The 22,532-nt window shown below is 39.1% G+C and overlaps 2 protein-coding genes across 4 annotated transcripts in view; one reads left to right on the plus strand and one right to left on the minus strand.

The window, feature by feature from the left end:
- Positions 1–654: 654 nt before the first annotated feature.
- On the minus strand, positions 655–9,093 carry TAF11 (TAF11 RNA polymerase II, TATA box binding protein (TBP)-associated factor, 28kDa). Of its 2 annotated transcripts, XM_004673406.2 has the most exons (7): positions 8,997–9,093; positions 8,075–8,168; positions 7,813–7,988; positions 6,388–6,536; positions 2,538–2,625; positions 2,125–2,221; positions 655–1,433 (listed from the first exon to the last, which is right to left on the minus strand). In XM_004673406.2, the coding sequence occupies exons 3-7, from the start codon at positions 7,984–7,986 to the stop codon at positions 1,303–1,305; spliced, it is 639 nt and encodes a 212-aa protein (XP_004673463.1). In that variant the 5' UTR covers positions 7,987–7,988; positions 8,075–8,168; positions 8,997–9,093; the 3' UTR covers positions 655–1,302. The 2 variants fall into 2 exon arrangements, with proteins under 2 accessions (XP_004673463.1, XP_004673464.1); XM_004673407.2 differs by lacking the exons at positions 2,125–2,221; positions 8,075–8,168; positions 8,997–9,093 and having other exon boundaries at positions 1,377–1,433; positions 7,813–8,057.
- Positions 9,094–9,289: 196 nt separating this feature from the next.
- Positions 9,290–22,532, plus strand: part of ANKS1A (ankyrin repeat and sterile alpha motif domain containing 1A) — a 175,416-nt gene continuing 162,173 nt past the window's right edge. For both annotated transcript variants that reach the window (XM_012721321.1, XM_004673408.2), the window contains exon 1: positions 9,290–9,626. In XM_012721321.1, coding sequence (XP_012576775.1) covers positions 9,430–9,626 — 197 coding nt within the window. In that variant the 5' untranslated portion in view covers positions 9,290–9,429. The remainder of the gene's footprint in view (positions 9,627–22,532) is intronic.

Raw genomic sequence — 22,532 nt, forward strand, 5'->3', positions numbered from 1 at the left:
GGGATAAATACCACCTCTTCCATGCCCCATAGCTTAAATGCTTCCATTTAGCTCATTTACATTGGTTTCCTTTAGGCTAGTTTATGGTATAGAGTAAGAAGATAGTTTTGAGATTACCAAGGTGATACAGGAACTTGAATTTTAGCCTGAGTCTTACAGCATTTCCTTGTGGAATGCTCCACTTCTTCATTGGCTAAGTACATGTTTAAAGTCAAGAGTTTAATATAAGATACTAAAGTCAGACTTGCCCAACTTTATGAGTCCAAGCTTTCCCCCGCTACTCAGGGTGCTAAGCAGAATTGGAATCTTTACTAAGATCTGCTCAGGAAAGCTTTGGAAAAGAACAGCTTCAAAAACCCTTTTCCCTATGGCTGAATGATCAGAGAAGAATTCTTGAGGATTGCCAATTACATACAGTAGCCTTATTACTGCTAATCACTGTCAATAAAGTTCACTTCATTACCCTCTATTTGAGGAAAACAATGAGAATGTATCTGTTGAACTGGAATATTGGTCAGTATTGGAAATTTTAATGTTGCAATATCTAATTAAACCTTGAGTGTATTGGTTCTGTGAACCACCTGAAAAAAGCAAATTAAACTTATTAAACAGTATTGGTTGTGATATATCTCTTTATTAGAATCTGAAATCTTCAGCTTTACATTGGTTTTAAATGCTTTATTCTGTAGTAAAATTTTAGTAGTAGAAAATGAGGGGTCAAATTTTTATTAAAAAGCCAAGATCATTTCACTCTGACACTAAAGAAGAATAAAATTCTCACTCTAACCAGCTAGGCAGAAAATAAATACTCACATAGCAAGTTGGAAAACAGTTTAATGACCATTCACCAAAATCCAATCCAGAGGAGAATTGTAAATGTTTACAGGAACAAATGATTCTACTATACCTGCTATCACCATGTCCTTCAAATCCAATGTTTCTGCCTGGTTCATCCACTTAAAAGCAGATGTAAGAAACAACCTAGATCAGAAATTTAAGGCTTCAATGTGAAAACTTCAAAGCTTTCTTTGAAACGTTTCTCTCTGAAAGCAGCGCTTGTCCAGAAGATTAAGGCCCATGTACCTTTCTTCTTCCAATTGGCCAAGAAATAGTTAAAGGCCTCAAAATGCACTGAGGTCCCAATATTTAGTCAAGGCATGTCTTCTAGTTGTGGTGGGTATCAGAGTTTGAGAAAGACATTAAACTCATCATGAATCCCTTGGAGACTTCCCAGTGCGGGAAGTCTCATGAGAGAGAAGTCTGGAAACAGTACCTTTAGTACTAGGTCTTTCTAGGTTTGGTTTAGAAGAAGATGATTTTTTTGTGCTTCGAGTTGGGAATCTGCCCCTTCGACTTTAACCTCCGCACAGCCTCCCTCATATGTTTGGGTTGTAGAGGTGGCATTTCTCCCCACTTCTCACACACATCCAATGCTAAATAGAGGACAAGAGAAAGTTTCATTATCACAGAAGAGCTTACTAGGTTTAAAGTTCATTATCTTTTTGAACCCTGCAATTTTCATAAACCCTCCTTAAGCTGCTAGGGAAATACAGTAAGACATTTCCCCTTCTTAAGAGAATGCTATAAAATGTACCATGTTAGTGTTCATATTATCGATATCAAGCTTTATCATAGTTTAAAATGTCTTATCAAAAAAAAAAACCAACCAAAAACAAAAAAAATCTTAAATCAGCTAGAGACCAGCAATGGGTAGCAGCTAGGTTCTTTCCTCGGTGGATAAGGTTTCCTGGGGTCATAACAGCATGGACAACACCTAACTATACCACATGGGGTTAACCCAATTGATTGTTTTCTTTATAGTCTCATTTTTGGCAGCAGAAATGAACAAAGTTCACTGGAGAAAAATGCAAAGTGCTTCTGTCAGTTTGAGCTGAGGATAGGAATCAAGAAAATTGCCTGGCTACTTCCTTGCTTCCCAGTATTGAAACTTTCAAGAAACAATAGTCATGCGCTCCTGAATATACTTGGTCAACCAATGCAAATGAAAACTCCCATCGGTGCCTTACTAAGTCCCTGATTATAGATAAGTCCCTTAATATAGGTGTTCTTGAAAATCAGACCACCACAGATTAAATCCAGTATTTGTACATATGTAACACTCACCTTCTTCTACAACCTCCCCGACAAAAACCTTGGAAATACCAGACATAGCAATAACAACGTTCTGAGATACCGAAGTGCCAGTGATAGACTGGATCAGCTTGAAAGAAGGAAAAAGATTGGTTAAAATTGTCAAGCTTTGCCCTGAAATAGCACTTTCTAGAGACTAGTTGCAAAAATTGAAATTATTAAAACAAGAATTCAGTGTATAGTGACTTACTCTCTATATGCTGTGACCCCATCATTCATAGAATACAAAATTGTAATAGGTATAATTAATGTGTTTATTTTTATTTCCCCGTCTAAATAACCCATCAATTACCCTAGTATCTCACTTCAAATGTCAGTGGACATCAAATTTGAGTCTAGTTCAGGTTTGTATCTGATGGAAAAGAAGTGTGGCAGTCCATCCTTACCCTTTTAATGGCTGCTTTAGGGAAAGCTGACCGGCGATACATTTCATAACGGTTCAGTTGCTCCTCAGAAAAAGAAGAAACCAGGATTCTAGACAAAGATTCATGTAGTTAAGTTTGCTTTATTAGAATAAATGCTTAAGATACAGTATTTCATCAATAAAAATAAGTATTAAGGGCTTCCTGGTGGTGCAAGGGGTTAAAGCACAGCACTGTGAAGCTATCCACAGCCACTGCAGCCATGAGCTCAATCTCTGGCCAGGGAGGTGACCCACATTGTGGAGCAGACTTCTCCTGTTTTGCCCACTGCTTCCCTCAGCACTGTATTTCAGTAGTTCTCCTGTTCTGCTCCCCACTGTGTATGGTGAATCGTTTCACCCCCCTGTACCTCTGGCTTGTGCCACAGTTCTTATATGCATAAATAAAAAAAAGCTTAAAAGATGTATTAGATAATAAGAAAATTAATTTTCAGGGATCAATAAAGAGTGTTAGGGTTGGTACTTATAAGGAATGAAGATAAAAGAATTTCTACCCTAAACAGTTGAGAGAAAGTGTAACACAACATCCTTTCTTCATTTAAAGAGAAATTTAACAATATTGCATCATTGTCACACTACCTTACTATATACTTTCATTTTGTTGTTAGAAATACATAAATTTATATTCAAATAGTAGTTTTCAACATTATGGTGAAGGTGAAAATATCTGTAAAAGCTATGCAAAAGGGTTAATATTCAATAGTTAATCCTTTTAATAAATAAATAAAAAGCTGGCTATAATAATTTTAGAAAATGAGCAAATGATACCAATAGGAAATATATAAAAACACCAATAGCCAATAAAGATAGGCAAAAAAATAAAACTATTAACTAAAGGAACCAAAATGATAAACTTTTAAAACAAGATAATATTTTTCATAAATCATACAAGTATTAAAAAGAATAGTGTTAATGAAACTAGGAGGACACAAATTCACAAACACTGATAGAATGTAAAGTGGAACAACCTGGTAGGAGGAGAATTTGGAAATATATACATGAAAAGTTTTTGAAAGTGTTCATGCTGTTTGAACTAGCAATTATATTCTAAGAGGTTATTTTAGGAAGCACATAGATAAGAATACAAAGATACTAATCATAATAGTGAAAGAAAGAAATGAAACAAACCAAACAAATATTGAGAATAGTTAAATTATGGTTTCCACATAGTGGAATACAATATAGCCACGAAAAACTTTACTGGGTATTCCCCACTCACGGACTGGAAGGATTAACACTAAAAATGGTCACTTTACCCAAAGCAATATAGTGAATGCAATCTCTATCAAAGTTTTAATGGCATTTTCCAAAGAAATAGAACAAACATTGCTGAAATTCTATGGAACCACAAAATACTCTGAATGGCTAAAATGATCTTGACAATAAAGAATGATGGCACCACAGTCCTAGACTTCAAACTATACTGAAAAGCTATAGTAACTAAACCAGTATGATACTGGTCAATGAAATAGAATTGTAAATATAAGAACAGTTAATCTATGACACAAGAAACAAGCATATCATTGGATAGTCTTTTCAACAAATGGTGCTGGGAAAACTTGACTGCCATGTGCAAAAGAATGAAATTAGACTACTATCTCACACCCTACACAAAAATTAACTCAAAAAATATTAAAGACTTGGAGGTGAGACCTGAAACCACATGGTACTTAGGATAAAATAGACACAACATTGTATAACATTTGCTTCAATGATTTCTGTGGTTTTGATTTCAATAGCAGGAGAAACAAAAGGGAATATAAACAAAGGGGATTACATTAAACTAAAAGGCTTCTCAACAGCAAAAGAAGCCATCAGTAAAACAGGGCCCTATTTGGTGGTTCAAGGGGTTAAAGTACAGCCCTAAGACCCAAATGGTGCAATAGACCTTTCCTGTCCATCCACTGTTCCCCTCATCAGTGTATTTCAGTCATTCTGCCTGTTCTGTTCCCATTTGTCTCTGTTAAGTCCTTCTTGCCCCCCACACCTCTGGCCTGTACCCCAGTTCTTGTATGCATGAATAAATCTTTAAAAAAAAACCTATCATTAAAACAAAACACACCCTACTGAATGTATCATATATCTGATTAGGGATCGATATCCAAGCTATATAAAGAAATTACATAATTTAGCAAAAAGAAAACAATCTAATCAAAAATAGGCAGAAGAACTAAACAGTTACTTCTCCAAAGAAAACATGCTCATTGTCACTTATCATAGGAAAATGAAAATAAAAATCAAAAGTTCAGAGATAACAGGTGTCTTGTACACTATTGGTAGGAATGTGGACTGGTCCAGTCTCTATGGAAAATATTATGGAGGTTACTCAAAATATTATAAATAGTCTACCGTAAGATCCAGAAATTCCACTCCCATGTATCTACCTAAAGAATGTAAAGCACTAATTTGAAAGGATATATGCACTTCTATGTTCATTGCTGCACTACTTTTCAATAGCCAAGTTTTGGAAACAACCCAAGTGCTCACAGACAGATAAGATTAAAAAGATGTGTGTGTACGTGTGTGTGTGGGAACACTTCTCAGTGATTAAAAAAAAAAGATGAAGTCTTGCCATTTGTGACAATATGGATGGAACTGATGCTAGGTGAAGTAAGTCAGAAGGACAAAGACAAATATCACATGGTTTTGCTCATATGTGTACAGAGAAACAAAACAAAGGGTAAATCAAAGCCAAACCAGTAACTGTATAACTCTGTCAGTAAAACCAAAGCTACTAGAATGGGTGAGAGAGGATGGAGAACCAAGTGTGGAGGGGCTCAGTGAACTATGGTGAAGGCCTACAGGTGATATGGTGGTGGAAGTGGGTGGTGCTGAACATATGAAGAGGTGTGATCCCATACCTCTGAATCACATATAGTATTGTAAAACAGTATTACCTCAAAAAGTGATCGTCATTTTAAACATTCAATTAAAATTTTTTAAATTATGATTTATGGGCATTGTTACTGACATAAAACTATTCATCTGAACATATCAAACATAATAGAGAAATATTAAAAAAGTATGTACCCAAATCTATATTAGGGTAAATTTTGAATGGTGTGGTTATAGGTAATATTTTCCTATGTTGTCTAAGTTATCTGCAATGAGCCCATACTATTCCTACAATCAGAAAATACAGTGAAGCAATTTCCATTTTGAAGAAATCATCTTTCACCTAGATACACAACTGATGACAAGGAAAACATTCACCACACATAAGTGAAAAGCAGGCATACAAACAATATATAGCATCTTTGAAATATTTATTTATAGATAAATGTGTATAGAAAACATTTTAGAGACTAAAGCTTGAAATATTTATCTTTGGTATAACCTCTTTTTGGGTCCAGTAGCAATATTTTATCTCTGGTATTAAAGTGATAGGTTTTCTTTTACTTATTTATGTTTTCTAGCATGTAGCCTAATATATTAATTGCTTTATTTTCTTTTGAGTTTAAAAAGGAAAGTTATTAAAAGTTAAGAAAAATTGTTAACTTTGAAAGATTTATTTATACATACAAAACTGGGGTACAGGCCAGAGGTGTGGGGGGTGAGAGGATTCACCAGAGACAGAGTGGGGAGCAGAACAGGCAGACTGACTGAAATATACTGCTGATAGGAGCAGTAGATGAGACAGGAGATGTCATGTGGGTCACTTTCCTGGCTAGACACTGAACATGTGCGTCAGTGCCTGCGATAGCTTCATAGTGCTGGGCTTTAGCCCACTGCACCACCAGGGAGGACCCAAAATTGTTAACTCTGTGTGGCCAAGCAAGAGCCTTAAAATGGGGAAAGGTCAGAAAGTGACTTACTGCATCTTCTGAATCTCATCTTCATCCACTTTCTGCTTCTTTTCTTTCTTTTCTTTGGTCTCTATTTTCAGTTTTTTGGCTGCAGGAGTAAGTAAAGATGGGTCTTCTCTTTCAACTGCTGTTAAATCTGAGATGTCCTGACTCTTAACCTGAGAAGATGAAAGAAACCCTATTATATTTCTGCCCTACTTTCCAGACTTGGGCAAGAAGAAATCATTCTCATTACAATAAACCATTTATTCACTACTTTTCTGGTTCCAGGCACTGGCTGTAGCATCAAATGTAAGATACACTATTTCTCCTAGAGAAGTTTATGGACAGCTATAAGAAGAAAACTAGCCCAATAATCCAGTTCAACTATGATCACAGCTCCAGTATGTTTACAATGGAAATGAAATCCCAAGGACCATGAAAACCACTCTCTTTTGAGCTCACTCTTCTAACCTTACTCTTCAGAGGGGAAGTCAGAAAAGTCCCTATGGAGCCAATTCTTTTGCCTCTGTGTACACAGATGTAAGAATTAATACTTTCCTTTGTGGTCTGGTATATGACCTATTTTTAAAAATGTTATAGAAGCATCAAAAAATTTTAGGTCCAAATTTCTGCATGCAGTGAAATCTTTATTGGACTACACTAATATTATTCAAATCCTTTCTATCTTTGAGAGCTGTTTCAAAGGTTCCTTTTAAAAATAGCTTCATCATATTATGCTTTATCTAAAATTCTTATTTTATGTATTTTTTTGGTGCAATTTTGATAGAAAGGTTATTTCTATCTTTATCTAATGCTCCGGCCCCATGATCTAGTTCCTTACATCTTTAAGGTTCTCTCTCTCGAGATGGAATCAAGGCAGCACTGAGATTCTGGCTCATGTTCAGCTAGACAACACTGTTGAGCTCCTGGGTGGCCCAACTGATGGCTTTGGTATGTTTGTGCTATAGAGAGAGGCCTTTGGAAGTAAGATTCCACATCATCCGTAACACTTAATTTTGGGACACTTAAATGTCCCAAAAGGACAAGAACGACACGCAGGGATTCTCTTTAAAGTCTCCCTTTAAACGGGTCTCATCAACTCTTCAGCCTGTACAGTATTTTATGTTTCAGTAAAATCTACGGGAAAGGGGTACTACGAATCCTGGGTTCTAGCTCTTGCCACTGTCCTCAATTTCATCACCAGGAAAGCCAAGATATTGTTTAAAGTTCCCTTAGAAGTAGCTTTAACCTCTAAGAGTAGAGATTTAAAACATTAACCCGCCGTTTGGGTCTCCGGCACCCAACCAGTAGTCTCCCTCCACCCTCGTCCCGTTTCCGCGATCTCAGAGCTAGGAGTCCCGGCGAGTTCGAGTAGCTTACGAGGGTCCAACGAAACACAGGTAAAGCAACCAGTAACACAGTCTCGGATACTACTCTGGCCTCGCTTCCTACCTCGCCTTCCTCAGCTGCGGCTTCTTTTAAATCCCCTTCTCCGTCCCCCTCAGTTTCCCCCTCCGGGACTGCGTCGGTGTCAGTAGGCACGGGTCCCCCAGGAGCAGCGGTCGCCTCATCTGACTCCCCAGTCTCTCCACCTTTTTCCAGAGGGGACTCGCCAACATTGTCCATAGCTGAAAGAAGAGGAGAAAGAAGATCACGCTGCTGTCAAGACTCAGGAGCTCAGAACCATGCACTGTACTGCAGCCCACAAACTTACTTCCTTTGGTCGCGCTACGATGACATCATCCTACTGCTCCTCGGAGGGGTCACTTGGAGGCGCGCGGAGAGGACTTCAAGGCTGGGTTTTGACTCTGATTTGGTGGCGATGAGGAGAGGGAAAATTGAGGGTGTGGAGTTCAGTTTGTGGATTCTGGAAACCAGCATTTGAGAAAGGGAGCTGTGTGTTTACCGAGGGACTCTTTTTCTTTTCTACACTTTAAACGTCGCCATGCCGGTTAACCACTAATTCACTTTCTTCAACTTTCCCGTCTCAAGTTTGGAGACGGGAGAAAACTCATTTCCGTTGCATGCGGTGTCGGGGTGTGGCTACAGGTAGACGGATTAGTCAACCTTGTTCATTTCATCTGGACAGAGATGGGGCACGCGTGTTTACATCGAATTACCAGTATTTTTTTCTGTTCTACAAGCACCTAAAAAAAGTCCTTATTACTTGAACAAAATTTATCCAGTCTATTAATTTACTCCACAACTCTAGAGCTAGCACTCCAGAATAGTGCTAGCACCACAAACATAACAGACATGGTAGCTATGCAATTATGATTTTTCTAATTCACCAGTCCAGATCTAAGTCAATTTCACAAACCTGACCTTTTATGACAGTTTGGTTAATCTCATCAAAGTAAAAGAAAATGAATTCTACGGGGGGGAGGGGTGGGCGTCTTTCTTATGAACGTTTCACTTTAACAAGTTATATCAGGAACATGAAAAAGTAGGTATGTTGCTATTTTTAAAAAAGTTTCCTCCTTGAGGTATTGTGGGAAGCATTTTATTCACCCTCTATCGCTAGACCCTTATACCACTACATATTAAATTTATTCATGTTGAAAAAACGGACATAGAAATTATCGTGCGCATTACCACATTTTTCTCTTTGTTTCTACGCTGCCTGGATGAATTACCGTATTTCCTGTCCTGTGGGCTCCCAAAACCTTTGGGGAAGAAGCACACTTCGGGAGGTACACACAGGTAGGTCCTGTGTATTCCCTTCCACCTGTGCAGCGGATGCCCACATGGCACTTTCGCCTTGCTCCCAGATGCCTATCTTTGCTTAGAAGGGTTCACTACTTGCCGGTCAGAGCAACCTGCGCCCGCCCGCGTAGCCCCGCCCAGCTAGGTGGGCGAGGGGGCGGGACAAGGGGGCGCGGTGACGCGTGACGCCGGATCCCGGAAGTGACGCAACGGCGGGGGGGGAAAGGCGGGGGGGGAGGGGGGTGGGGGGGGGTGCCCCCGGCCGGTTTGGGGGGTGCGTTGCCCGGAGACGGAAAGTTTGGGAACCGGGGCAGGCTCCGCGGCAGCCCCGGGAAGGGGATCCAGGGGGCGGCGACCCTGGGGATGGGGAAGGAGCAGGAGCTGCTGGAGGCGGCCCGCACCGGGCACCTCCCGGCTGTGGAGAAGCTGCTGTCCGGGAAGCGGCTCTCCTCGGGCTTCGGGGGCAGTGGCGGCAGCAGCGGCGGCTCCGGGGGCGGTAGTGGCGGCGGCAGTGGCGGCGGCCTCGGCTCCTCGAGTCACCCCCTCTCCAGTCTGCTCAGGTGGGTAACGCGCCAGGGCTGGGCCGCCGCCTGGACCCCCTGTCTCCCACTTGTCTGTTAGGTCCCCAGAGAGGTCGGGGCTCCTGAGACCTGGGCGGGGTGGGTTTGCAAGGTGTCCTGGGGCGAGAGCAGGTGGCCCAGGGGCCGGGGGCACTGGTGTAGGTCGGCGAGGCGCGCGGCTCTCGTGTTTCGCGTCCCGACCCGGCTGTGAAGAATGGTGGGAGTGCCCAGGTGGCAGCCTCCGCCGCATGGCACAGCCAGGCTTCACCCTCGCCCGCTATAGCGTGCCAACTGTCGTATCTCTCAGATCACTTTAGAACCATATATATTTTTAAATCTCCCTCACCTCCTGTAGAAACTCTCACGCCTTTCAGGATCTCGCGACTCCCTTGGAGGAAATTCTCCGGTTCCCTTCTTTTGGGAACTTGGAGCCTTCCACCAGCCTCAGCAGGACCTGGCTTTTGTTGTTTATATGAAAATTGTCTCTGGATTTATCGTGTTCAAAAGTGTTCTTTGAGCCTCTCTTGTGAGTGAAGCTCAAGTCTATTTCCTTGCAGTGAACCTCATTGGATTAGTCTGTTAAGTAGCGTATGCAGGATTTATCAGGGGGGTTATTCATTATGAACAAAGCTTTCGAAAGACCTGTTTAGGAAACTGAGGGGCGTTTTAAACTTTTCCAAGGTCTCTTAAGCACTTGAATCTGAAACAGTAAGGATTGAAAGAAAAGGTCACTTTTGTGATTTGGAGTGGGGATTGGAGTTGCTTTGTCGGTGTAAGTAAAATGTGTTGTTTCAGCATTGCTTTCATAGCCTGTTTTCTTTTCCTTCCTTGTTCTTTTGAGGTTTTTAAGAAGTGGAAGTTCATTTAGAAATGGCTTCGTTTGCTTTTGTTCCCCATTATTTTATGTTACTTCAGTTTGAGTGAGGTTGGACCAAAGATGTCCAAGGCTCTAATTAATTATTCGGTTATCAGACACTGAATATGAACCCAGATCTATACTGGAAATTTTCGAAAAACAGGGTAAGAGAAGAACTGTAGGAGAGAGGCTTTGGGGAGGCAAAACAAGTACTGTTTGTTGCATTGTCTCCAGCCCTTGTAACAGTGCCAGTACACGGTTGATATTCAGAATTTATTGAATAAATATAAGTGTTAATTAGAGGATGATACATTTGTAAATAAGCTAATGGTGGTAGTCCGTGTTATTGTTAGTAGTTCAGAGAGTCATTGTTGGGATGAGATGGAAATCAGGACTTACAGGAGGAGAAAGGGGAGGACTTCAGCTAACTTTGAAGGTCGAGAGGATCAGGATTAAGTACTGGGAGAGTGTCCTAGGTGTGCACAGCTTGACCAGAGGCACAGACTTGGGAAAGGAGAATGATCTGGTGCTATTGGGGCTTTAGAAGAACTTCCTGCCTGGAGCTTTGAGTGGGTGGGTGGGATAAAGGGAACTAATAATGGAGGGGTACACCTCCATTTTACAGAGTAACTTAGTCTCAATTCCTGGATTAGTGCCTGACAACTCTGAAGTGCTCAGGAAATATATAGTCAATGCATGAATTGGGTTTTGAGTCTTACCTGGATTATTTTGTTCCTTTTGCACTTCTGACATCTGAGAGATGAGAGAAAGACTACCAAGTTTAGGGGTGCCTCTCTCTAATGAGTTGAATGACAAAACATTTGGAGGTTTGCCAGGCACCTTAACCCCCAGTATATGCCATTGAAGTGAGACACTTTCACATATCTTCAGCTTTCAAGTACAAGTCAAGTTACATGTAGGGCTCCCACTCAGACTAATGAACTGTTTGCTGACTTAGGTACCAGGTGGTTAGGAGTTTCTGTTGAGTACAATGTTTTTATTTTGGACCTCTTGGCTAAAATGTCCCATCTCCCTCATAAAATGTGGATGGTCTCCCAATCCCCTGCAATAAGAGAGCTGACTCCTCCTGTTGTAGACACAGGCACTGCCCCAGTCTCTCATGCCTGTGACTCCTAGGGGCAGGGAGGATCTGCACACATTAGTTACAGTAGGTGTGTCATTAATTAGAGGTGATTCTGCTTTTACCTAGTGAAAGATTTCTGAGCAAATGAGACCATGTATTTAAGTAATCCCTAGGTCATCAAATCCTCCTTTTTAAGGTTTGGAAGTAGTAGAGGGTGCTCATGCTCCTCAAGTCAAGGCACCTGGAATGTAGAGAGAGCAAGGAATTGTAGCTTCAGATTTGGCCTTTGAGTTAGCTACCATTTCCTAACCCACTGGTGCTGCCGTCTGCAACCCTGTTTGTCCAGCTGCTTGAATGATCAAGTAAATCTGGCAGGAATAGGAGCTTACAGCTGCAGCGGATATAAATGTTCCAGACCACATGTATGTTTATTCATTTATTATGACCCCTCACCTCCAATTTCACAGTGGCTTTGTGATTATTCTTAAGCTGTAAAATACCCCTTTTTCTCTCCCATTCCTCTTTTTCTCTCATACTGCTTGAGCTCAGGTCTTAACTTCTTAAAGCCCTCCCTGATGACCCTAAAACACAAAGATCTCTCAAGCTTTTACTTCTTTGAACCCATCTGTGGTATACAGTAGCTGAACTCATACTTTGCTTGCCTAGTTTTCAGTTTATTGCTTTGGTTTGTTAGTATAATGTTGACATACAGTGACCTCACCAATTGAGAATATAGCTGAGAGTCAAAATGTTAGCAAAGAATGGTTTATTAGGAAGAATAAAGTTACTGTATACATATTTCATGCCTTCTAACCTTTACTTATTTACTGTACACTTATTCAGAAGCACTATAGTATTATGCTTAAAACTACTTGTTTCAGTTCGCCCTCATACTGTCTGGAATCACACTGCTTTGCACAGCTTTGTATAAACATGACCACTTTGCACCACAAATTCTGCATCTCAAAAATGGGGATAATATCTGCATTGTAGGCGTTGTCTTAGGTAATGTGTATAAGAAACCACAGTTTCTGGCATATTGTTAAGTGCTTACTTAATATATATAAGTTTAGTAAATATCTTCAGTCGAGTTCAGCATATGCAATTTTGCCAGGCTTTACCCACCCACTTTGTGCAAAGTACCATGCCAGACACATTTTAATATTGTTGCTTGATATCTGGATAGCTGTTTTCCAAGTCAGGTCAGATTAGAAACTGGCCAGGCTCTGCCCAGGCAGGCACATTGATGGCTTTCACTTACCAAATGTTTTCTCATCTTCTGCTTCACGCCAGGCCAGTTGTTAGATGTACTGCAACATTTAGCTTTATTTACATTTAGTGGGTACTTTATCAGAATTAGACCCTCTCCTGATACATGGCCTATTCCTTACAGTATTATAGTAGTATGATATGTCGGTGTGACAGATCAACAAAATAAAAGAAAAAACAAAATGTACTATATAATTCCTTATCTCCCAGTAATTTGAGATTATTAACATATATGGACATAGCCTTGCCCTCCTGGTTTTTAAGCCTAGGCATCATTGTTCTATAGCTTAGAGCTATAATTTCTGTCTACTATGACTTTTTAAAAAAGATTTACTTACGCATACAAGAACTGGGTACAGAACAGAAGTACAGGGGAGTGCGAGGCTTTACTAGAGACAGAGCAAGGAGCAGAACAGCAGAAATACACTACTGAAGAGAGTAGTGGGTGGGTCAGGTTAGGTCTGCTGCGCCACGTGGGTCAGCTCCCTGGCCAGGGATTGAACTCGTGCTGTAGTGGCTGTGGACAACTTCATAGTGCTGATGGTAACCCCTTGTACCATCAAGGATATCCCTGTCTATCTATGACTCTTAGCCATCAAAGGTTGAATTATTTTCAGTAAAGCTTGTTCATGAAAGTAGGAAAAATGTAGTTTGTATTTTAAATGATTCAAATGTAGATTTTGTTATGGAGAAGGACAAATAATAGATAATACACAAAATACTTTTCAAGATGTCTAGTCCTACAGTGATTTTTGATAGTATGAATTTTACTTTATATAATACTGTCTCATTTTTAAATTGTTGAACACTGCATGTCATCTTGAAACAGCATTGTGTTAAACCTCTTTTTATTTTGCATAGAAGAACTGGGATATAGGGCAGAGGTGTGGGAGTAAGAGGATTTATGAGAGATAAAATGAGGGGAAAAACAAGTGGATTTTACTGAAATACACTGCTAAGGGGAGCAGAAAGTAAGACCGGAGTGGCCTGCTGCTCCATATATGGGTTAGCTCTTTAACTGGGGATTGATCAGGCAGATCAGGTGATAGCGCTGAGACTTAACCCCTAGGTCACCAGGGAGGCCCTGTATTAAACCTTTTTTGAATATTTTGACTGTCTCAGTATTTTTCAGTCTTACATACACAGCGAACACGCACCTTCTCATAATGGGAGTTTGATGTATTTATGGTTTCAGTGAAATTACTTATTTTTTTGCTTTTATTATTACTATTAATTAATATAACAGTTTATTTTTACATCATTTTGTACATTTTTTTTCCCATCTCATCACTGAGTCTCCCATGTGCCAATACCATAGTCCTGTGCACGCTCGCCGCCCCCCATTTTTGATTCCACTCCCCACTCCACCCCCACAAAATGTCTCTGGTATATGGCCGTTCATTATTTTTATTATTTTCTCGCCTGGTCCATTATACTCCTGCTATGAGCGAAACCATCTTTCTCTTTCTGGCTTACCTCACTAAGCATGATGTTTTCCAGCTCCATCCATCTTGCTGCAAAAGACACGTGTTTCTTTTTTTTTGGTTGCTGAGTAATATTCCATTGTATATATGTACCACATCTTTTTAATCCAGTCATCTACTTTTGGGCATTTGGGCAACTTCCATGTTTTTCCAATTGTAAATAAAGCAGCAATAAACATGGGGGTGCAGGTATCTTTTTCAATCAGTGTTTTTGTGTCTTTTGGGTAGATACCTAGGAGTGGGATTGCTGGGTCGTAGGGAAGCTCCATGTTAAGCAGAAACTACTTATTTCTAAGAAAGTAACTTCTGTATGAGAATACAGTAAGGTTGAGGTTAAAAGAGAATTCTATCAACGAAAGGGCAAAAGATCTTAGAAAAGTAAATACTAAAGAAATATTATACAGTAACTTAAAACTAAATTGAATTATGTGCTGAATACTGATGTATATGACTGTGAATAAATATGAATGATGTAAAATATAATGTACTTCTGAGCATTCAGAAGCACAGAGAAACTAAACCACAGGCCATGATTGAGGAGCACATTGTGCCATGATTAGGAAAGTTCTATACTTAATTTCTCAAGCATGGAGAGATGTATAAGAAGCCAAGGAGGATTGAAACCCTCAAATGTGTAGACAGTAGCAGAAGTGTGACTCTAAACTAGGTTTAACTCTACCACTATTTCGGTGAGGGGGTGGTGTGAAGAGATGAATTTGTCAAAAGTAGGAGAAGGTTCTGAATGAGGAGTGAAAATGAAAAAATTTGGAAAATGGACCCTCTTTTGGGAATAACAACAGGTTTGCTCAAATTGTCAGATGATATGAAATTTTGCATTGTTTTAAAGAAGGTTACTAATACTTAGTCTAAGGAATTCAGACTTAAAAAATTAGTTAGTATAGCCATTCTATTGACTTGCATCTTTCTTCACCCCTCAGAATGCACCTGTAGCTTGGGAATTATGTCCTTTTACATTTTGCCCTTCCTCTGTGCCAGATTTCTTTTAAATGTGCTTATTTTGAGCAAAATGATTTCATATCATAAGGTTGAGGCAACATTGGCCATGGAAGGATTGTAGAATGGGCGATCATGCAAGCAGGAGCTCATGGACTTGTTTGCTTTAAGTTCCCCACTCTAAGAAAATGGACAACAAACCCCAGCACAACCCAGCTGCCCACTAGGCTAGCAGTTTTTTGATTGTCCACTAAACCTCCTTAATTCATTTAAAATGGTGTTTTAAGAACTTCCTAAAAATCTTCTTGTAAGTTTTGAGATGGCCACCGGTTGCATTTTCTTTGGAATTATTGCACATTTTGCCCCTCTAAGGCAGAATGTGATTCCTTTGTTAAAAACAAAGAGAAAAGGTAGTTTGTCTGGAAATTACTTCTGTGTGGTTTGTTTATATCTTAAAAATTGAAAGTAGTAGTTTTAAACTGAGTTAAGTAATCTACTTGTAGTAAAAGATAATTTGGTTAAAGTTTGGTAAGTCTGATTTCTTTTTCTGACTTCTTCAATTGAAGTTCGGTTCTTACTGTCTTAGTTACAAAAATTAGAGACAGGAAAAACTGAAACAAAATTGTGGTCTGGATTGCTTGCTTTGTATCCAGTTAGCTTAAACTTGTTCACTTGTCCTGGGAGGTTATAGATTTCTAGTGAAAGTTGAATCCTTAGCCAGAAAAAGTCCTTCAGAATCCCAATCATCTGTGAATTTCGGTTTGCAGAAAGAAAGTCAAGACTATTTCTTCTGTGCTTTTCAGTAGGGAAAGTAAATTACTAGGTTTTAGATCTCAGAGACACCAAGGAAACCCCAAAAGTAGATAGAGGAGAGTTTGTTCTTGGAATTGTTAAACTTTCCTGTGAGTAGAAACTTGGCCTTTTCTGGAGAGACCTCAAAAAATGTTCCCCACACTGATTTCCAAAAGATTACTGGGAAATTTTCTGTGGTATAGAAAATTATATCGTTACATTCATAGAACATCTTCAAATAACTTTGGTGTGGTTAGAGTTAATGGTAGTAATACTCAAAATTATATGGTATGGCATTGTATTTATCCTTTCTCAGTAATTTGTAGATCAAGTTTGTTTAGTTTACAAATCAAAAAAGAGTTTTAAAAACAAGTCTGTTGTCTCTGCTTTACTTGTGATGTTATTACCTCTATTAAAAACAGTGGAGATGTTCCAGGAAGCACAGCTGCCCACTTGCTTAACTAGCAAGGGTCTAACATGGCAGCTGAGGGTCAGCTTACTGACCTCTCTGGGCTTCTGTGTCTTCCGTATGCACCATGGATCCGGGGTCATCCCTGCCTCCTGAAGCAGCATCACCTGAGTTAATAAGGTATGGAAAGAAATGCCAAACACTGCCAAGGGCTAGGTAAGCCCCCACTACTTAAATCATCTGATGGAAGCCAGTGTTTGCTGATGCATTCAGAATAAGAATTCTATTCATTAAAGGCATAGCTTTTGCCTTTTTATAGCATTGCCATTTAAAAATTTTAATTAATAGAAAGGCCCCCATCCTTGAGTATGAGAACCATTTTTAAAGCCTAAAAATGGTAATGCTGGCAAAGTTACCAATTGACACAGGTCCATAAATATCATTTGAAATCTCTTGAGACGAGATATGTCATAGAAACTGGAATTTTGGGTTTTTGGAAGGTAGGATTAAGCCTCTACTGGGACCTAGGGCAGATTTGTAAGCACTATATCTCTGCAGTGAACCTGTGATTATTCACACTAAATGGAGATAAATAGCAAGCAGCTTCATGTCAGTTTTGGTCAGATTTTATAGCTAAATGAGTTCACTGCTAATTTTTGAAAATGTATTTTCAGAACTATTTGGAATTCTGAATTGTAGAATAAGGAATAGTGGATCTTTCTGTCTTATTAGGATTATTACAGAGAAATTGATAGATTCAGAAAGCACAAATGGTGGAATGAAATCATCTGTAATTTTACTACCTAGAGAAATGAGCTATTATAACTTCAGTGTTCATACTTTGGTCTTTTTTTCTATACAAAGTTTTTTCATTGTTGTTAGGAGAAATGACATTGTTCTACATACTTACTTTCTCAAATATCTCTTTGAGAACTTTCATTTTCTGTTTTCCTCAACCTCATTTTAAATAAGTGATATTCCAGTGTATATGAACTTTTAATTTTTTTGTCCCTTTCCTGTCACTGAGTAAAAGTTTGTTTTTAGTTTTCTGCTCTTGGGGCAGCATGTACATCCTTGTACAAGTGATTGTGATGCTTGTGCTTATAGCATTTTATATCTCATTTGGATAACAGAAAAATTGAGTATTCTGTCATTGCAGAAATCATTTATGCACAATTGAATTAAGGACCTTTATCTCCTGAATTCTTCTGATTATAAAATAATGCACTGATCTGTGACTGATAAGTATTAGTCATATTTAGAAGTTGCCTTTATGCAACTTCAGTGGCCATTCAGAGGCAAAATGTTCAGAAAATTGCCACTAATGCAAATGAATGGAGAAATATTGCTTCAGGCAGAATGAAACAAAAACCATTTTTTAAGATTGAAGTATATTGCATTATGACAGTATTTAAGTTTCAGGTGTTCCTTATTTGAATAAATGTTTCCTTTTATTCTGACTTTTATTGTGGGAAATTTCAGACTTGCAGAAATCAGAATAAAATAATGAATCTTCATGTACCATAGGCACGCATACCCAATCATCAGCTTATGGTCTACTTTTTTACCACCTCCCCCAACTCAATTTTTTTTTTTTAAGATTTTTTTATTTATGCATACAGAACTGTGGTACAGGCCATGGGCAGGGAGAGGATTCACCAGAGACAGAGTGGGGAGAACAGGCAGATTGTTGAAGTACACTGCTGAGGGGAGCAGCAGATGGGTCAGGAGAGGTCTGTCTTGCCATGTAGGATCACCTCCCCTGCAGGCAGGGGTCGAACTCATGCTGAAGTGGCTTTCACTTCTTAGTGCAGTGCTTTAACCCGCTGCGCCACCAGGGAGGGCCCCCAACTCAATTATTTTTAAAGAAAATTTGATTTATCATGTAAGTATGCATCTCTAAAAGATATGGACTCTTTAAAATATATGCCGACTATCTTTATCATACCTTCAAAATGGCAACTTCTTAAAATCATGAAATATTTATTTCCATACCATCTGTTTTACAGTTTTTTTCCCAAGCCTGTATTCAAGCAGAGTCCAAACATTTCATTTGTTTCATCTCTCTTTTCACTCTCTTTAAAGTTATGTTTCATCTTTCATTCATTTTTTCCTCCCTAGTAATTTGTTGAAGAAAAAGACCTTTTGCCCCATTTCCCAAAGTCTGGGTTTTGCTAACTGTGTCTCTGAGGTATCATCTAGCATGTTCCTCTTTCCCCTGTATTTCCTGAAAGCTGGAAATTAGACCTCTGTGCTTGATTGGATTCAGGTTCACATTTTTGGGCAAGACCCCTTCCCAGGGGATGGTATACCTCTCCTTCAGATTAGCCTTTGTTTGATGTTGCAGCTTCTATTGACACTTCCATCTAGATCAGAAATTTAATTGTGTTTGCAAAGTGATGAGGATTTTCACTTCTGCTTTCCCTTCACTTACTAACAGGACTGCTTTTAGAGAGAGACCTCCAGTTACCACCTCCTGGTGACTCTGTGGTATAGTTTGTACAGGAAAAATGAATTAAATGCTTGATTTCCCCCCCACCCCCCATAGTTTACAATTTTCAGGTCAAATTGATTTTCTAGTATTCTTTAGAGGGATCTGATGAGACTTCAGAGGTTTAACAGTGATTTGCAAATAAAGTATCTTTATCAACTTATTATTTAAACATGTTTGTGCTTCATTAACAACCTTTTTAAAATGTGCAGAGACTGACAATTTTACTTTACTACGGAAAATAGTTGAATTGGTTTAAATGAAATGGTATGTATATTTGTTATTTTAATTGTTATTTTAATGCATGACATTTCTATTTAAGAATAGCCCAATTTTGTGCTAGTTCATTTGGCCATTTTCAAATCAGGTGTGCTTATTTTCAAGCATATAATTAGTTACGGGGACTTCTAATCTTTTTTCTTTTCCTTCTACATTTCTCAAAGGCTAAAGACAGCCCTATGGGTGAGAAAGTCTTACAAACATGTGCCAGGGACTTGAGTCACTGATTTTTTTTTTTAGGAATTAAGGAAGACCCACTTTAAATGGTGTTTTTCCCATCAATTTTATTTAGAAGCTCTGGATGAGAATTTAGCTGTGTCAAGCTGAGTTGTTACTTAGATCTTATTGTCTCATTTGTTACTCTGAATATGTTTCATTGGTGTCATATTTTAACATAATCATTAACAAATTAGTTAAATATGCTTTTATTAATTATGCTAAGCACATTTTCTGTCTCCTTATTATTGATTTCTGATTTATTGAGTTGACAGCTTGTGGTACCCAACAGTTCTGATTTTGAGTTCCTGTTCTGATATCTGTACATTTCTTTTTCTTGTTTCAAAGTTCACTATAAATGAAAACATTTCTCTCTTTATATTTTATCTACTGGTTTTATGTGTTTGGAACAGGCATGGGAGAGGTCTGAGTCTCTGTGTGGCTCTTCTGCCTTGGGCTCAGATCTTCCCATTGACTAACCATACAAATGTTACATCTATACTGTTAATTTGAAAGTGATAAAAAGCATCGCACGGAACCCCTTACTTGGTTTTTCCTTTTGACAGTTGTTAGGACAGTCAGGATTCTGTTTTCACAGAAATCTCACCCTCTTTTAGGCAATGTCAGCATCCAAGTCTTACAGGAACTGATTTCACAGCACTTTCATGTTGGTTTCACAGATCTTATTTTTCCTTAAGATTTATTTTTATTCATTTATGCATATAGGAACTGGAGTGCAGGACAGGGTGGGGGGGGCAGGTGAGAGGACTTACCAGAGACAGATTGGGTAGCAGAAAAGGCAGATCCACTAAAATACACTGCTGAGGGGAGCAGCTGGCGAGACAGGAGGTCTGCTGCACCCTGGCCACAGTGGCTGTCGATAGCTTGATAGCGCTGAAGCTTTAACCCCTGCACCACCATGGAGGCACAAGTTCACAGATCATTTGGAGAGGAGTAACTGTAGTTAAGATGAAGATGAAAAGTGCAAATAAGAGAAGTAATATACTGAGCCTCATTTACTGAGAAAGGAAAATGAATCTAAGCATGTTCATAATCTGTAGTGGAGTGCTGAAGTCACTCTGCTCCATTGTGCTAAGGAATTCTCTATACTGTTGAATTGGATGGTTCATGATTATTGCAAGACTAAGGTTTTGACAATAGAATCCATCCTTTGTCATGGCCATGCACCATGATTCTCTCTACCAGTGGTGACTAGAAGTAACATGATGCTTGGAGATTAGTCACATCTTTTACTGTGACTAGAATAGCACCTTCAAATGTTTGTCCCACTGATAAAACTACCAGTCGCTCACATATATTGAGCAGTTCCTGATACATGATGAACAACATTGATTTTTACAATTGGAAGGTGTTAGTAAGTCCTTTCAATACTAGAATTAAGAAAGTGAATTTTATTACTGGTCATCCTTATGAGTGTCTTGGGACTCTGCACTTCACTTGTGCACAGTCAGCATCTTATTACAATTCAGTCATAGAGAAAGCTTAAACTCTCAGGGACATTTTACAAAAAATTATAAACTCAATTTTTACTTGTGAAAAGGTTGAAAAAGTAGGAGTATTCCTTGAGGTATCAGATATTTAGAAAACACAAACTAGTTTATTTGGAGGTGGTGCTTTATTTGACCAAAGAAAATCCTTCTGAAAGGGGAGGTGTCTGTTTTTGTCTGAATGGACTAACATATTGACTTGGCTTTTCTTTCACCCAAATGAGCACTCTTTGTGATCTTCCTTTCAGTTTCCTTTAATGACAATCCATTTCTCAAGTTGTTTTTCCCTGCGAATTGCAGTCCAAGTTTACTTATAAGAGGTCTGATGGCCAGAAACGCTAACAAAACAAATCAGTTCAGGGCTAATTATCTGAATCACTGGAAAATTATCAGCTTCTGGTGTTTGTTTTCTTGCTGGGCTTGGGAAGGGGTCCCAGTCCTGTCTTTGTTCGTGACTGTCAGTGGCATGGCCCCCCACTTCTCTGACCCTCCTAGTAGTCAGTACATTGACTCTTGTCCTGGTTGGCTCCAGCTTCTTCAGGTACCCATGACTAACCATCAGGGCAGAGCCCAGCCCATGTTGCAGTATTTGAGACAGCATATTCACTACTGCTTAAAGCAGTTGCTGTAGCCTGTATGATAAGTGGGTGTGTACATGTGCTTCGGGGAAGGGGAACAAATATCTCACTTCTTGAGCACGTAAGACTTTGGTATGTCTGTTTCCTTAACCTTATCTCTGTATTTTCTCAGTTTACCTTCACAGTGTCTGCTAGGTAATTGTTACTGTTCCCATTTTACAGATCAAGAACAGAGACTCAAAGAGAGGTTAATTTGACCCAGTTCAGGGCCACACAGAGGCGTGCACTCTGCTGCCTCTAAACTGTTTTCATGTAAAGTACTACACTTGACCAACGTGGAGAACTCAGTTTCTTGGGATGAGACTCAAGCCATCACTTACTGTATGCTTAAATAATGTCTTGCCAATGAGATTAATTACAGCTTTATTTCTTTTGATGTCATACTTGCTATTATAATCCGTACTTTATGCTGTATACTGTTCAGAGCACTTTACAAATATTAACTTATTTTGTTCTCATATCACTTCTTTGGGGAAGATACTGGTATCGCTGTTCCACTGATGAGGGAACTGAGGCATAGAGAGATCAAGAACTTATGTAAGGCAGTAAGCTTCTAAGTGTTAGAGCTTGATTTTGAACCCAACTAGACAGACAGGCTTGGATTCTTCCTTTTATCTAGTCGTGTGACGCAAAATCCCTTGGAGTATTTTGACTACATTAGTGAGAGGCTTATTTCTTTAGAAATTATTGGCAATTTCCCTGGAATATAGGAAAGTTAAAATGAGGGGAATGCCTTTAAACTTATGCCAAATAACATGGAAGTTTGGAGGACATAGGGGAATGCCCTACAGCTTATGAAGAGGAAAAAACCTCTTATGTTGCCTTTCCTAAACCTTTTTTTTTTTTTAGAAAATTTTCATTTTCTCTGAAGTAGGTTCATGCATTCATGAATTTCACCTGTGAGAAAATTCAGGGCTCCCTGAAGT

This window comes from Condylura cristata, unplaced genomic scaffold (genome assembly GCF_000260355.1).
Source record: "Condylura cristata isolate star-nosed mole 26May11 unplaced genomic scaffold, ConCri1.0 scaffold00001, whole genome shotgun sequence".
Taxonomy (NCBI): domain Eukaryota; kingdom Metazoa; phylum Chordata; class Mammalia; order Eulipotyphla; family Talpidae; genus Condylura; species Condylura cristata.